Source organism: Typopeltis vanoorti, chromosome 9 (assembly GCF_054136105.1).
Source record: "Typopeltis vanoorti isolate ZY-2024b chromosome 9, IOZ_Tvanoo_1.0, whole genome shotgun sequence".
Lineage (NCBI taxonomy): Eukaryota > Metazoa > Arthropoda > Arachnida > Uropygi > Thelyphonidae > Typopeltis > Typopeltis vanoorti.
Window position 1 is genome coordinate 119,354,738 of NC_143557.1, and position 16,442 is coordinate 119,371,179.

A 16,442-nucleotide genomic window follows, 5' to 3' on the forward strand; every position below is an offset into this window, starting at 1 on the left:
TGATAACCCTTACCCTACACAACTCACCTCAACCTGCAGAACATCAATCACCACCACCCTCAACTCTGATCCCCAAGCCATCCTACAATGGGGTTCGGATAACCTCATAAATTTCAACGCCAATAAAACCCAGTTCTGTACTATTTTCCATAAAAAGAAACCATTTTTTCCCAGTATCCTTTTTGATGATACCCAAATTTCCAGACAGTTTGAGATCTCGCTTCTTGGAATCACCCTCACATCAAACCTCTCCTGGCATAAACATATCACAACCATTGCATCCTCAGCCTCAAAAAACTAGGATTTCTTTTTTGCCCAATACCTTACTTCACCCCTGAACAGCTATTAACATCACAAATCTGTCCAGCTATTGAATACTGCTCCCACATGGGTGGGGCCCCTTAAAGCTCTCTCAAAATGCTCGACTCAATACAGAGGAGAGCAATTAGACTTATCAATGATCCATCTCATACCAACTCTCTCCACCCACTTTCACACAGACATGGTCTGCAGTATGTATATTCTACAAATATTTCCATGGGAAATGCTCATTGCTCATCTGAAATAACATCAATAATTCCTCCGCTCAGTAATGAGCTCATTGGAACACGTGCAGCTGCTGCACAACATCCCTTCGCAGTACATCTAGAAACGAACAGAACAAGTTTCTTTTCCTCTTCCTTCATCCCCTGCACTGTGGAAGTCTCCCACCTGCTGTGTTTCCCAAGGAATAGAATTTGAAGTCATTCAAATCAAATGTAAACAAATTCTTCCTTTCCCAACCCACTACCCATACATGGTACTAATGTACTATAGGTTGACCAACCAACCTCCTGTGTATGGGTCAAACATAAAAAAAAAAAACACTATCACACTGCCACCTGAATTTCATGGTTTGGATTACACACATCTAGTAAGAGATATTCACCAGGTATATGCCATGCTCACACCTGTCAGTCTGCTTGGTAGAGAGTGTAGCCTAATTTCTCACTCTATAACACTGCTTTCCAAGCTTACACATTCTGCTGTACACTCTTTGCACAACTGAAGACATGCTGTGTGTTGGTTTGGGTAATGTGATGCTTGCAATTTGCAGTCCTACCATGGAAACCCATGTTGTAAACCTCAGTTCTGAAAGTTTTTGTACTGATTCATGTTATTCTAGTTGATGCCTGGGAACTCCACATTCAATGTGTCAGCTGATAAATGGCAGCTTTTACATATTATCTATCGTATCCTGTGGTGACTTTCAGTGAGTGTGGTATTCATCCACTGCTGGTAGCACTTGCACTTGACTCCTTACACTTCCATCTCAGTATATCACTAACTGTAGGTCTAGGGTGGCTCAATTTGTCAACAATTTGCTGAACAGATATGCCTGCAACATGTCATCCTATCACAATGCCTCTTTCGAACTCCATCAATTCTCTCTCACAGCTGCACTGACTTGGGAGCATCATATTCCTCCAATTTATACTGGCTACAAACACAACTCATTACATAGCACAGTGCACTTTGTCCATGGGGGTGTCATTGGCTTCTTTCCAAGCAGTATATATGAGTTCAAAGAAAAATTAGCAGAGTGAAGAGATGAAACCACTGACAGAATAATATTGAAATTATAAGATAACTTATTAGCATGCCAGAATGTGCAAGCAAAGCTAATCTAAAGAACATTCACTTTAACAGAATGGGAGAAGATGGGGAAGCAAAATAGGTGTTTGCTGTCAGGGCAGCAGGTAAAGGACTCCAAGAAGATGTAGGTATATGGATTGGTTCAGTTGAAATGAATAAGATGGCTGGAATGAGATATGACAGTATTGGAGTCCTGGCAAACAGGTTGATGAAGAAAAGTGTCGAAAGAAAGGTAATAATGTAGACCAAATCTCGTACTGTCATAGTAACTTATACATCCTTATAAAATACTTGTCAGAAATTATATGAAATAACTATTTGTTCTTTAATTATGTATAAAATTTGTTCTATACATTAAGCTATATTTTTTTTTAGTTTAAAGAGATCTCCTATGCATACGAAGTTTTATCGGATCCTCAGAAGAGAGAAACTTATGACAAATTTGGACTAGATGGAATTCAAGGGGGAGCAAATGATGGTAAGTAAATTTTTTTTTTTCATGACCAATGATTGCAATAAATTGTAATTAATATAAATCCAAACTATTCCAAAATATTTCTTCTGTGTTTACTATTTCTGAGACCAAATGGATAAATGTCAAATTCTTGACATCCATTGATTTATTATTAAATGTTTGGCATAATTCCATGAGTAAAGTTAACATTGTGCATTATTTCATAAATATTAATTTTACTAGTTTCATTTTTATTGTGGTCAGTATTTAAAGTTGTTTGCACATGCATAAGGATTACCTTGGTTTTTACATACTAGATAGGAGTGTGACCATGTCAGTTGGTGTTTGAATCTTCTTATATATATGGGGGGTAGGGGTCTGGAAAGTTCTGATAAACACCTAGAACACAAAATGATATTAAAGCAACTGATGTAACCACAAGAAAGAACATACTAGTAACAGAGTTATGGAGGTAACTTATGTTCTTATTTTCTTATCCTCTTATCTTTCTTGTGGTGTCAGTTGCTTTAATATCATTTTGTTCTAGGTGTTTATCAGAACTTTTCAGACTCTCCTCCCTCGTATGCATGATATCATGTTTGTCTTCTTCTAAATAATATAATGCTTTTCTTTTACAGTGTAAAAAGCTGTTCCTTACTCGTGCTCTTTTCTCTGCTATTTTTATGTGTTCCTTGTAATCTGAATTTTTTCCATTTGCTTTTTTGCCCAACATACATGGTGCTAAAAATCTGCGAATAGACATGGTGTTGTGTGGTGGACTGAAGAAAATTTATTAGTTTTATAAAATATTGCACTGTTCTGTTTGCAGCATGTTCTAATGAAAGAACAGCTACACCATAATTCACTTTATTTATATATTGGCTCCTGTCATAATATCTTGTACTGATTTCAGATTGTACCATTCTTTTTAATTAATTTAATAATTTTTTAATGTGCTTTCATCCTCTAAAACAAGCAGAAGAAGATGCAGTACTGAAAGACATGATACACTGACCCTGTGGCCTGAGTTGCTTTGTCTGTAATTCAGAAACAACCATCTTTCAGAATTTTTAATTTTGATATGAGATCATAACCAGAACATGCAAATATGAAAAAGATCATCCTGCTTTCATTTCAAGGGTGAAGCAATTTGTTATTTTGATAGTTCACAAATGTATGTAGTTCTTCTCTCATACCAAGCTTAACTAAATGAACATAATGTTAAATAATTTCTTTGGTTTAGTAATTACTCTTGTAGAATTTGAAAACAAAGCTATAACAAGTTTTAATTAGCAAGTTGGGATAAGAGTGACAATTAAATTGCTAAGACATCTTTGATCACATTTTTAATAGGAAAGAGTTTGAATAATGTTCAGATAGTCTTTCAGATGAAAAGTGATCATGGAATAGTTTCGTTTCTAAAAACATTAATAATCTTACCAAGTTTACGATGGTGATTTGATTTCTGGGTTCAAAAACTATGATTTTCTCAAAAATATCTAATTTTTTTATGCATCAATTTATTTTTTACCAATATTTGGGGTCAGCAGTTCATGGACTGCACTGTTTGAGTTACTATAGAATTACATGCATTCCTTTGAATTCTAGTTTTCACTAAAATTTTCTTTCCTGTTTATGGTTGAGGTGGGGAGACAGAGCTTGTGCGAGTTCTGTTTTAAGCCTGGGAAAGATGTATAGCTTTGTCTAGCCCAGGGGTCGGCAACCTTTTTTGGATTGAAGAGCCATTTTTAAAATTATATCTGTTAAAAAAAATTTAGGAAGCCACACGCAGTGATGAGCAACCAATGGTCTGTGGGCTGCATGCTGCCCTCTCAGGTTTTTTTGTGAGGTCCACTGTGTTCGTTTTGTACAGCAAAATTAGTATATTTTAATTAAAAATCTATTTTTTGAATGTTGATTTTTACATGTGGATTTATTTGTGCAGGTTAAAAAATTAAAATATACCTAAATAATGGAAAATAAATTAATACTTTCTTATCAAAGAAAAAGAAAATATTCTTTATGCAGATCGAACCGAGTATTTGATTTACTATTTAATTGCTCATCACTGCTTTAAATTTAGAAACTACATTGAAAAATATAATTAAATTATTTATTTCAGTTTTTTGACAGTAACACGTTATCATACTTGTAAAACACGGGTGGCATGTCACACAAAATTATGATATTTTTAAATATTAAATAATAAAACAAAGATTTGCTCCTCCTTACAAAAACATATCTATAAAATCCAATAACATACTTTTTTTTAAATATCTTAGTGCAACTTTTGCTGTTGAACTTCTTCGGATAGTTTCTCAATATGTGGCGAATACGCCGTGGTTTTCATTTTCAGACATGACAAAAGACGCATTATTTAGTTGGTTTCTCGACTTACTTTTAATAAAATTCATATTAGAAAATATTTACTCACAGAAATTTGTCGATCTGAAAATCTATAGAAGTCCAAATGCATATGTTTGAAATCACCGAATGTAAGTGTCCAGTAAACATTCCATGTGTCAAATACAATCTGATCTTGCTTTTTAAGATCTTCTATTTCAGACCATTTTTTTTGTATTGCAAGGGTAGATTTTTGTCTTTCCAACTCCTCCAGGTCAGCGTTAAGATTTCTAAATTTTGAATTCCACAAATCCTGTGTTTTCAGGGGTCCTCTAACTGAACTTGAAATGCAACCTCATCAATTCTAGCAAAAGGTGAAACATTTAATTCAGCAGGATTAATTTCAAGTGGTCGCAATAAAAATAACATAGTTGCCTTGTTCTTTCTAAATTCCTCAAATCTCCCATTAAATGCAGATTGCATATTTACCACAATTTCTTTGAAAAAGGTTAAATTTATGGCATTATTATCAACTTGTTATTGTTGATATTTCTTCAACGTAGGAAAATGTAATAATGTGCCTTTCTCTAAGTCTGTCGCAAACAAATATAATTTTTGTTCAAAACGAAATCACTTCTTCTAAAAGCAAAGCTGCTGTATTTCCCTTTCCTTGTAGTTTCTTATTTAGTGCGTTTAAATGGGAAGTCATATCCACCATAAAGTAGAATTTTTGTAAAATGTAAATAGAATGTGAAGAAGGATTATTGCATATGATTTCAAAGAGTTCAAACATGAAAGTATTAAATTTTTCAGCATCGCATGTATTATTTTTAATTGTAAAATATCCTTGACTTAATGTAAAATGTCATTAATTTATTGCAAATGCTAAATTTAGGATTTTTGTTTCTAATTTAATAAATTACATTCATTTTTCATTATTCAGAAATAGATTGTTTAATAACGAAAAGAGTCGCAGGTTGCTGACCCCCTGGTCTAGCCCCTAGAGAAATGTATTCTAGGCCTTCTTACAGCAGTAATTGATTTCAGTAGTAAGGAAAGTTTCTCTCCTGAAAAAAAAAGGGGGGGGGGTTCAATCCTATAAACTAAGATTCTTCCACCTTAGTATCACCACCTCTGGGTCTGGCTCCTGCTGACGAGACCTCGATAAAGGTCGAAACTAGTCTGGATAGTGGCCCTTCCCTTAATGCATAGCATTATACATGCGCGAGATGTGCTTTGCATTATGGGAGATACTAAGACAAGTAATGATGAGAGCTTGATCTGCCTTTACCATGAGTTGCCTCAGTCCTGAAGATACTTCAGGTGCAAACTTTGTTTGCTTACACTTGAATAAAGGATTAAACTAAATTTATTATAGTCTAACCAAGTGGGAAAAAACTTCCAAAATCCATTTCATTATAATGAGAGTTAACTATTATATTATTGTTTTCATGGGTTAAATATACCTATTAAAAATTATATATGTTCTTTGAACCTTTGCAGGTGGATTATCAGGGGATGATCTCTTTTCTCACATATTTGGCGGTGGCTTGTTTGGAGGATTGGGAGGAATGGGTGGTCGGAGACGGAAGCAGCGAGGTGATGATACGGTACATCCCTTAAAGTATGTAAAAAATCTAGAAATAAAAATCGAATGCTGAAAGTTTTTATTAATGTGTATATAATTATAGCAGAATGAATTATATAATAATGAACTTTTATATTCAGTTTTCCAAATGCTCTTCATTAATTTATATAGAAGTTATGTTTTTGAAAGCATTAATTGTTCATAACCCTATAAAAAATAACTTTCATTTATTATAGGTATTATTTATCCTTTGGATTGAAAGACCTGGGTTAAGATGCCAAGTTATTTGGCTATGACATGCTATTGAGCCTTAAAAAAAAAAAAAAAAAAGAGAGAGAGAGAGAGACTTCACCCTCATCAGAATTGATGATAGGAACGTGAGATAGCAGGAAGTATAATTAGGATGGGGATATTATTTGGTTGCTTCCAACAAAGCACCTCTGAAGGGCAAAGCTAGATAACTTGAGGAGACATCTTGAGTTACTAAGAGATAGGAACTAACCAGAACTCTGATCCAGTGCCCAGTCCTCACTTTCATGTGGTGAGCCCTGTTATTAGTTATCCACCTGAATGCTGGATACCTAGCTACACAGAGCCTGTGTAGCTCAGTAGAAGTGGCATTTGCACTCTACAGCACTTGACTGCACGAAGAAAGGATTTGGTGGTTCAAATCTAGTCGCCAACTATAGGAATTTTTTCTGAGCCTTTTTTCGGCCGGTTCCAGAGTTAGTTTATCTTTGGCACGGGCTAGCAGGTTTTCTCTCCTGGAAACTCGGGTTTTTCGTCCCGTAAACTCAAGAAAATCGACCGTAGAACCCTCACTATTGTCAGACATTAAAAATATTGTGTTAGGGTTAGAGACCATGAGATGGCGGCACTAGCTTGCCACCTTCTTCACTGCGTACCGATGAATCAGTGACAGCCTTGGGTCAGCTATCTCTCTGATTGGCTACCAGTGGAGATTGAACTGCCCACTCAGTCTCCAAAAGTTAGATAGGGTAAACGGCCCCGCCTACTCCCTATATGGGAACAACATAGGCGTTAGCTGAGCACCTGAATGCTGAACAAACAGTGGGTTGACCAAAATATGTTCTGTATTTGTTTCACGAACAAAAATGGTGCAATATAATGAAATGTGCTAGCTGGAGTGTTGCTTCTAGTTAAATAAGGAACTTGCTCTTTTCATCAAGTATCCTATTGAAAAAACTTCGCCTTCATCAGAATTGGTAAGGAAATGTCATAATTGATGTTATTAAACTGAAGCTTAACACAGGTGAGATTATACTAAATAAAATATTCTCTTATGACAATAGTGATTATCAAGAAAAGGAAAGATTAATTATAGCATTCAACGCTCAACATGAAGGTAAAACTTTTTGAATAGCAAGTAATATATAATAATAATACTGCAGACAAATTTCAGAATATGAAATAAAATGGGTGTTGTGTGCCTGTGATTCCACACAAGGTTCTATTAGGAAATGAACAGAAGTTACTTATTAGAGAAGGAGCTGAGATATGGAAAATGGAGAGCTAGTTCTTTTTGTAGACTGAAACTGCAGTGTAGAAAATGGTAGGCATTAGAAATTATATTTAATAAATTATTTGTTTTACTCTTTACCCAAGCATGAGTACATGAACTAACTTCGTGATTTGGGGACAAATGACTCGCATACACTTCCTTTCAGATTTTTCTACTTGAATATTGAAATATTACTGATATCATTGATTTAGCTTTAAGTATCTCCAAGTTTATCTACCACTGATGAACATCACAAATGTCTGAGTACTTTCCACGATGTATGACTATATATATAAAGAGATTTAATGACTAAAACCGAGAATAACTGTAAGGCTTTAATGATATAAAACACTCAACAAACAATGCCACGTTTGAAAGAACAACTTAAATGTAAATACAACATTTTCTATGTCAATTATGTATGGCAATTTTCCTGTGCTTCTCAGTTTTAAACTTCAGTGTTTTTATTGCTATTTCCTATTTTTAGAAGACAGCTGAAGAAGGCTGTCAAAAGCCAGAACTAGTAGTGTTTTATATCATTAAATCTCTTTATAAAAATGTATCAAAACAACCGAGTCAATGTTCCTGAATGCATATGTATATATATATGTATATATATATATATGATTAAATAAGAAATTGCACACACGCACACAATCTCTGACTAGCATAAGTTACTTCCACAAACTTTTTCTAGCTTAAATTTAATATATTCTCCCATTAATCACATATATTTACAGTAATACAATTAAAATGTTTTTAAAGGTTATGTAATTATTAATCCAAAATAATATAATTGACTATAAATAACATGAGAAAATAGGGAAAAAATGCTTGAATTAGCTGTTCAACCTTTCTTATGAAATTATCAGGAGACGACTGACCAGTGGATTGCTTCTTCTCATAAAAACTCAATAACAGACTAACATGTCATCTGTTTCTTTTTGGACTTTTAAGATAGTGATCTGTTAGGATCCACACAAAAACAAAAAATGTACAACATACAAATACTAAAACAGCTAGAAAGGCTTATGTGTTGGTAGTTTGTGTTAATTTATTTAATGGTATTGATTCCTAACACATGAATAAAAAGAAATTAATTTTTTTTTTTTTCTGCTATTATATTCAGCATCATCAGAGCACATAAAACAGTGGCAGAGTACACAAACAGTAAAAATTTAGTTAATGGTGGGACCAGTTTAAAAAATTGTAATGGATAACACAAGGAACCAAAATCCTATTTGACAGCATCTATTGCTGGATAACGAGATAGAAAACAAGTATTAATTTAATCTTAAAATGATTGTCTTCTAGATTTTTGATAAATTGATGCAACCATACTTGTTTATGTTTGGGGAGTGCTTTAAAACTGCTGCTGATTCCAAAAACAGTCTCTGATTTAAAATGACTTCTGTGAGGGATATCCGTGGCATGGTCTTCTGACTTGTCATTACCATAGTGTTGAATGTGTCCCCTGCCCTACAAATCCTACAATGTTATTCACTGCTGAGAGCTATATGCATGTTTAATACTTATATGGAAAGGGGGGGAGGGTGTTGGAAAGTTCTGACAAAACACCTAGACAAAAATTATATTAGCAACTTGATAACCACAAGAAAGAATTTATTAGTAGCAGAGTTATGAAGGCAACTTATATTCTTATATCCTCGTATGTTCTTTCTTGTGATTATATCAGTTGCTTTAATATCATTTTTGTTCTAGGTGTTTGTCAGAACTTTCCAGACTCCCCTCGTATAAATGAAATTATTACAATTAATCTTATGGAAATATTTTATTTAAAGTCCAATTGTTTAAGTTTATCCATAAGTCCATTAAGTTTATCCATTTAAATTTATCCATTAAGTTTATCCATAGTAATTTGATTACACAATAAACAAAAATCTTGTATTTTATCTTATGTACATATACACCTTTTTAAACTCTTGAGCAGCTTTGTTTAATTGTGGCAGCCACTAAAAGTAACGAAACAGAATTCATGGGAAGACTTCAGTAAAAAAAGAAATATGAAAGTGGCAAAATGTTATTGAAAACTTAGAAAAATCTTAGAGGAAAGAGTATTGTAGAGAGATTCAGAAGACAACAACTGAAGAAAAAGATGTTCTGAATGTTAGGAGCGATTACTTTGAAAGATTATTAAATGAAACATGCCATTCATCTTTAGGTTTAATAGTTCCAGTATTTTATCTGTCATCTGGGATATAGTGTAAATTGTAATAATATAATAAGTGAAGATGTTATACTAAAAGGCTAAAGTTCTAAGAAAGGCACTTGGCCTTTGCTGTTGGGACAGGAAATCGAATTAATTTCCCAAATTTTGGGAACTTTCAAGATATGTAGATGCAAATGGTAAAAGGACAAAATGGGCTTTATCACTCATTTTATACACATTTGACATGTTTTAAAATAACAATATCTGCAACATTATACTGCAATTTTATCAATATTAGCACTAATAACAAAAATATTTTACACATAATTTTCACACTTTTAGATAAGTTAATGTTCGATGTTGAGGTGCTTGGTTTAGGTAATCCTGCTTAGAACGAACTATCAAGTTTTTTTTGAACTTTTGAATTCTGCTGTTTTTTATAATTAACTCCCTAAAATTACGAAAATGTGTAATATAAACTGCCACAGAAAGTCACGCCACATGACAAAAGAATCAATTACTGTGTGATCACGTCCTAATCATTCGCTGAACACATTTCATGAGCAGTGACTCATTTATGTCGGTTTAATTACTAGTGTTTTTTCCAACATATGATAGCCTATTTGCCAAAATTTGTTAAAAATAACAGGGAAATTAATAACAAAAAATAACCTGTTGATTTAATTATAAGCAAACCTTGGTTAAAAGCATTTTAAAATTAACAGGGTGTTAATTTTCACGTGACATATGGACTGGAAATTTTTCCGTTAAATCGAGAGTTTACTGTACCTAATAAAATAAAAAATTATTTTTTGAAAACAAATCAGGTATAATATTGCAGTAAGTTCCTGTTTGCTGTCAAGTTCATTAATATCACACTGAAATAAGGAAACATAGGCATTAGTGAAATCTGGCAGTCAGAATCAGATATAGTAACTGGGATTGAGTGTAATCGGTGAACTATTTTTAGGAATAACAGACAAGATGGGAGAGGAAGGGGAGTACTGCTCATGATATCAGGTGACTGAAGTTGAGTTAGGGTAGAAATGCAAGAAAACACTGCTACATGATAACAATGTCCCATGTAGCAGTGAGTTTCAGGCTAACAGAATGAAATATATGATGAGGGTGTTGCTACAAACCTGGTGCCTCAGTTGCAGGGGACAAAGAAATGCATCACCAATTTATCCTTATAGGTACTAAATATGGGAGTGATCATTATGGGTGACTTTAATTATCCAAACATTGATTGGATAGAAAAGAAATGTCATAAGAATGAAGATGAATTTACTTGAATTTTTGCGAAAACCTTCTCAAACAGTATATGAAAGAATGAACTGGGGGTCAAAGAGTTGATTTGTTTATTGCATCAGAAGGGGTCTGTTAAGAATATGACTAGTGAATATGCCATGCTTTCTTGGGAAGTATCTAATTATATTGATGTTCTCATTAGAACATCAATATAATTACATGCTGAATTACAAAACTGAAAATTATGATCAACTCAAGAGAATACCATCTTTGGTCCCATGGCATCAGTTACTGAATGGAGAAAAATGTCAGCAATACATGGGAATCTTTGAATAAGTGCTTAAATGACGTGATATTTGAATGTGTCCATAATGTTCAAATAATAAATAGGTTTGGAATGAAATGGATGTGGAAAGATATAGTGATAATAAGAGTGAAAGGAGTTATAAAATATATAAATTGCAAGCCAGAAAAGTAACAAATATTGTGCAGGAAGTTAAATTGGCTTTGCAGACTAAAGGCAATCCAGTAGAATTTTGTTATGCTGCAAGCAGAATAAAGAATGAATTGGAAGAATAACTTTGTTGAATGCAGATGGTACTCATGTCAGAAGCTGATGAGGTTGTTCAATTAAAGAGTGCTAGCTTTGCTAAGATATATCAGTAGGTGTAATGTAACATCGTGCACAGCGCTACTGCTATGTTGGATGAAGAGTTAGAGGTGCATGAAAATGAGGTTGAAGAGATGTTGCATAACTTTGATATGAATTTTTTTCATCAGATGGAATATCAGCATATTTGCTAAAGGAATGTTCAATCAACAACTTGAGTCTTGGCTCAGGAATGGAAGGATTGTATGATAATTCATTTGTACAAGGTTGGGCAAAATGTTATGTCTAATTATTGGCATCTCTGGTGTGATAGTGAAGATTTTAGAGAAGTTGGAAGAACTCGCATACAGAAATGGGTAGACAGACAAGCTATAGTCTTCAAGGAGCAGCACGAGTACTAAAGGAAGGTCGTGTTTTAGCAATTTGCTCATAATATATTAACAATGTTACAATCGAGTTGGATTTATTTATTCGTATGGCATGAATATCAAAACATGCAGTACAATACACTTTAATAACATATAAAATTAAAAGTCAAAAGTCATTTTTAAAAACCAATAAAATTAAAAGGTTACATCCATATTGGTCAGATAGTTCATGGCTTCAGGTGTAGCACTTAAAAAGTCCGATTTGTCTCCTGAATATGCTCTGAGATAACACTGAGTCACAATATGGTTCACAGTTTGTCTCTGAGCTCCACAATCACAATGCGGGGATGGTCTTTTACCCCATTTAAAAAGCATGTCTGCACATACACCATGACCAGTTCGTAATCTATTAAGCTGAGTCCAGGATTTTCATGGGAGGTGTGAGCAAGCATCAAAACTTACTTGTAATTCATTGAGAGAAAATTTTGTGATGTCATCTGTATGGCTCGCCCACTGTTCTTGCCACTTTTGCTTCAAGTCAAAGTTAGAATGTAGTAGTAGTCGGGCTAATTGTAGTGGTGGATGTCTTGATCTCAATCGTCGTACACTTAAGTCTGGGAGATCTAAATGTGTTGGTAAGGCTATTCTCCCAAGATTTTCGTATACTCATGTAAGAGAGCCTTAGTCTTGCACAGATTTGGTGGAACAATGTTACTAAGAGCTGGAAGCCGGTGTGTGGGCATTGATTTAATTGTGCCAGAAATCAGTCTCGTATTATTATTATTGTTGTTCCGGGCAACTCCAAGGAGTCGACAGACTCATCGAGGGAGGCCCTAACATCATGTCAAGAACAACTATTCGACATTCACACAGTATCTATCATACCTTGCCTTGAACTCATTCACGGTCGTAACACCCACAACAGACTCTGGAAGCTTATTCCACTCATTCACTACTCTCCAAGTAAAAAACCTAGCTCTAACACCCTTGTCAACCACGCTCTTGCCCAGCTTCCATTCATGGCCCCTGGTCCTCCCACCACCAGTCATGTTTTCAAAAATATCTTCTGGATCAATCTTATAGAAACCCTTCATTAATTTGAATGTCTCAATCATATCACCCCTCCTTCGCCTATCAACCTGCACCCACAAATCTTCAACCTATTCTCATAAGGTTCATTCCACAGACCTGCTATCATCTTGGTCACTCGTCTCTGGACCCTCTCCACTTCCTCCCCATCACGAAGAAACCCTGGTGCCCATAGCTGGGCACAGAAGTCCAGATGGGGTATTATCAAGGCTCGATACAGAGGAACAACAACTTGTTCGTCTCTGCATGTTAAAGTATTTTAAAGAAACCAAGTGATTTGGTGAGCTGTTTTAGTTACTTTTGCAATGTGCCCCCTAAACTTCAATTCCCTATCCACCAACACTCCCAAATCCCTGGCCTCATCAATCTCCTGGAGTATGGTTCCACCAATGTGATATACTGCTGCTATTCTTTTCACCACGCTCTTTGGCATATTAAATTGACATCCATTTTTCCTAACCCAGTCCTCCAAACTATCCAAATCAACCTGTAAAATTTTGACATCCTGTGCACTCATAATTGCTCTACCCAACTTTGCATCATCAGCATACAAGTGAACACTTCCTCTTAAATCCTTTCCTATATCATTGATGAACAAATTGAAAAGCAGTGGTCCAAGAACAGAGTCTTGTGGCACTCCACTAGTCACAAGCCGTCTTTTAGACTCCACTCCTGAATAAACTGAATAAACCACTCTCTGGTATCTCTCCTTCAACCACCCTCCTATCCATCTCACCAACCCTATATCTATCCCCATCTGCTTCAGTTTACTGATTAGGGTTCTATGTGGTATCCTATCAAAAGCCTTGGCAAGGTCCAGTAGTATTACTGTAAACCCATTACCCCTATCCAGTTCAGCCGTCACTGTGTTATAAAACGTGAGCAAGTTACTGAGGTATGATCTACCCTTCACAAAACCATGTTGTCCCCCATACAATATCCATTTTCAACTATCCAATCCTGTATTCTTTTCTTGACTAATTTCTCTAAGAGCTTGACAATGATTCCTGATATGCTAATTGGTCGGTAATTTACAACAGCAGTCTTTGAACCACCTTTGTGCAGTGGAACTATTTTCCCCTCTTTCCACCCCCTCGAGACTAACCCAGACCCGAGACTCAAATTAAACAAAATGGTCAAGGGTACTGACAGTTCTTTAGCTGCTTCTCGTACAACACGAGCTGGTATACCATCCAATCCCACAGATGTATTGACATTGAGGTCATGCAATAGACTACTCACCTCCACTTCATTCACCACAATTCCCGTATAATCTACTGGTACATTCGTTTCTGCAATGTCACCACCTGGATGATATATTCTTGCAAAGTGCTCACTCAGTAACTCAACTACATCAACTGATTCAGTTACCTCCCTACCATCGGCATTCTTTAAAATCATTCTGCCATGTACATTTTTCCTTTTACTTGCTACATATCTAAAAAACTGTTTAGGATTCTCTTTAGCCTGCATGGCCAATGTTCTTTCGTAATTCTTTTTTGCTTTTCTTACCACACTCGTTACCCTTCTGGCCTGCACTTTATACCGTTCATGTGCCTGCCGGTCACCTTTCTCCTTAAATTCCCTCCATAGTTGTTTTTTTTTTTGCAGCTCAAGCATAATGGTGTTATTCATCCATTTACCCCCTACTTGATTTATTATTCGGACTCTAGGTATACAGTCAGCCATTGCTTCATGCAAGCACTTCTTAACTACCTCTCATGCACTATCAACTTCTAGTCCTTGCAGTTGTACATGCCATGGCACTGAACCAATCAAACTCCTAAGCTTGTCATACTTTCCAGCCCGATAATTCCACATGTACCCTGTCTTAATTGAAAATTCTACACCTTTAGCCACCTCCCAAGTCAAGACCCTATGATCACTCTCACCGATTGGTTGGCAATGTGGTCATATTTGTTACAGCCAAATCCTAAGTTTAATGTGTGCTATTTAGCCACACTGGTGAGCAATATTCGTCAACAGAGAAAACTAGACCAAGAGCAGTAATCCGCAGATTATCGGCTGTTGCTCCCCATGTCGTGCCTATTAGTTTTTGTATTATGTTGTTATGGGTTCTTAACTTAGCAGAAACGTTTGTTAGGTGTTGCTTGTGAGAGCGTGCGGTCCTGGGTAACGCCCAAGTACTTTGGAAACTTATTGTGTCGTAGTAAACATCCTTCAAAGAAGATATGTAAAGTGACATCTGCCATGTGATAATTAAGGTGAAAGCTTGATACTTTTGTTTTGTCTGGATTGAGCTGGAGCCTCCATTTTTTTATAATATTCACCTATAGTTTTCAGATCTTTTGTAAGTACGTCTTCAGCCTGACTCATGTTTTTGTGTCGAATGGCAGTTACAGTGTCATCAGCATAACAGAACTTGCGTGAGATGGTAGCAGGCAAGTCTTATGTGTATAGGTTATAAAGTAAGGGTGCCAATACTGACCCTTGTGGAAGACCATTATTAAGTTTTCGTTGTCGGGACATTTTATTTCCTAATATAACTTGAAAGAAACGTTCAGTGAGCATGGAGGAAATTAAGTGTGCAGTCCGTTTACATGGGACAATGCTAAGCAATTTGTATATAAGACCTTCACACCATACTGTATCATAGGCTGATGTTTTTTCTTGCTTCTGAAATCCAGCTTCTATGTATGATGTTAAAGTGAGCACTTGATCACAGCAACCATGTTTTTCTCTAAAACCGGCTTGTTCAATCGGGACATGCTGCATAATTGGTGTGGACAATCTGTTGTACAGAAGGCGCTCTAACATTTTATAGGTACAACTCAATAAAGCAATAGGTCTGTAACTTTTTGCCTCCTGGGGTAGTTTTCCAGGTTTAAGAATAGCAACTATTTTTGACTTCTTAAACTGGCTAGGTAGTCGGCCAGTCAATAATATATCAGAAAAGAATTCACAGAGCCATTTTATAGTATTTGGCCCGCTATTAATCAGAAATTCAGGATGGACATTGTCGAAGCCTGGGGCCTTGCCTGCTTTGATATCTTTTATGACGGCTTTTACTTCATCTATAGTGAAGATTGAGGCATATTGTGAGAAAGCAGGGGTATTTATTTTTAAAGCTCTAAGTTCTTTCTTAACTTTCTTGGTGTGTTCACGGTCCTTAGGTGCTCTCGGCATATTAACGATTTGATTAGCTATTTTCTCAGGGGAGATAATTGTGCTTTTTCTTTTAGGTAGATTAGTTGTGGATAGCTGTTGGAGAAGATTCCAAGCTTTTCTACTTGATCGTTTGAAGTCAAGGTTTTCAACCGTATCAGTCCATTTTGTTTTTCGAGATGAGTTCAGGCTACGTAGTAATTCATCTGCTATTTCAGGATCTTCACTTTTCAGGAACTCTCTGTAGAGATGTTCACTCTCTTCATTCCATCCAGGGACATAATCT

General features: G+C 35.5%; 1 protein-coding gene across 1 annotated transcript in view; it reads left to right on the top strand.

Annotated features, from left to right (window-relative positions):
* The window catches only part of LOC150103469 (dnaJ homolog subfamily A member 2-like), a 138,068-nt gene that overhangs the window by 53,180 nt on the left and 68,446 nt on the right, over window positions 1-16,442 (top strand). Inside the window, exons 3-4 of the mRNA XM_090398213.1 lie at window positions 2,011-2,113; window positions 5,936-6,056. Coding sequence (XP_090254339.1) covers window positions 2,011-2,113; window positions 5,936-6,056 — 224 coding nt within the window. The remainder of the gene's footprint in view (window positions 1-2,010; window positions 2,114-5,935; window positions 6,057-16,442) is intronic.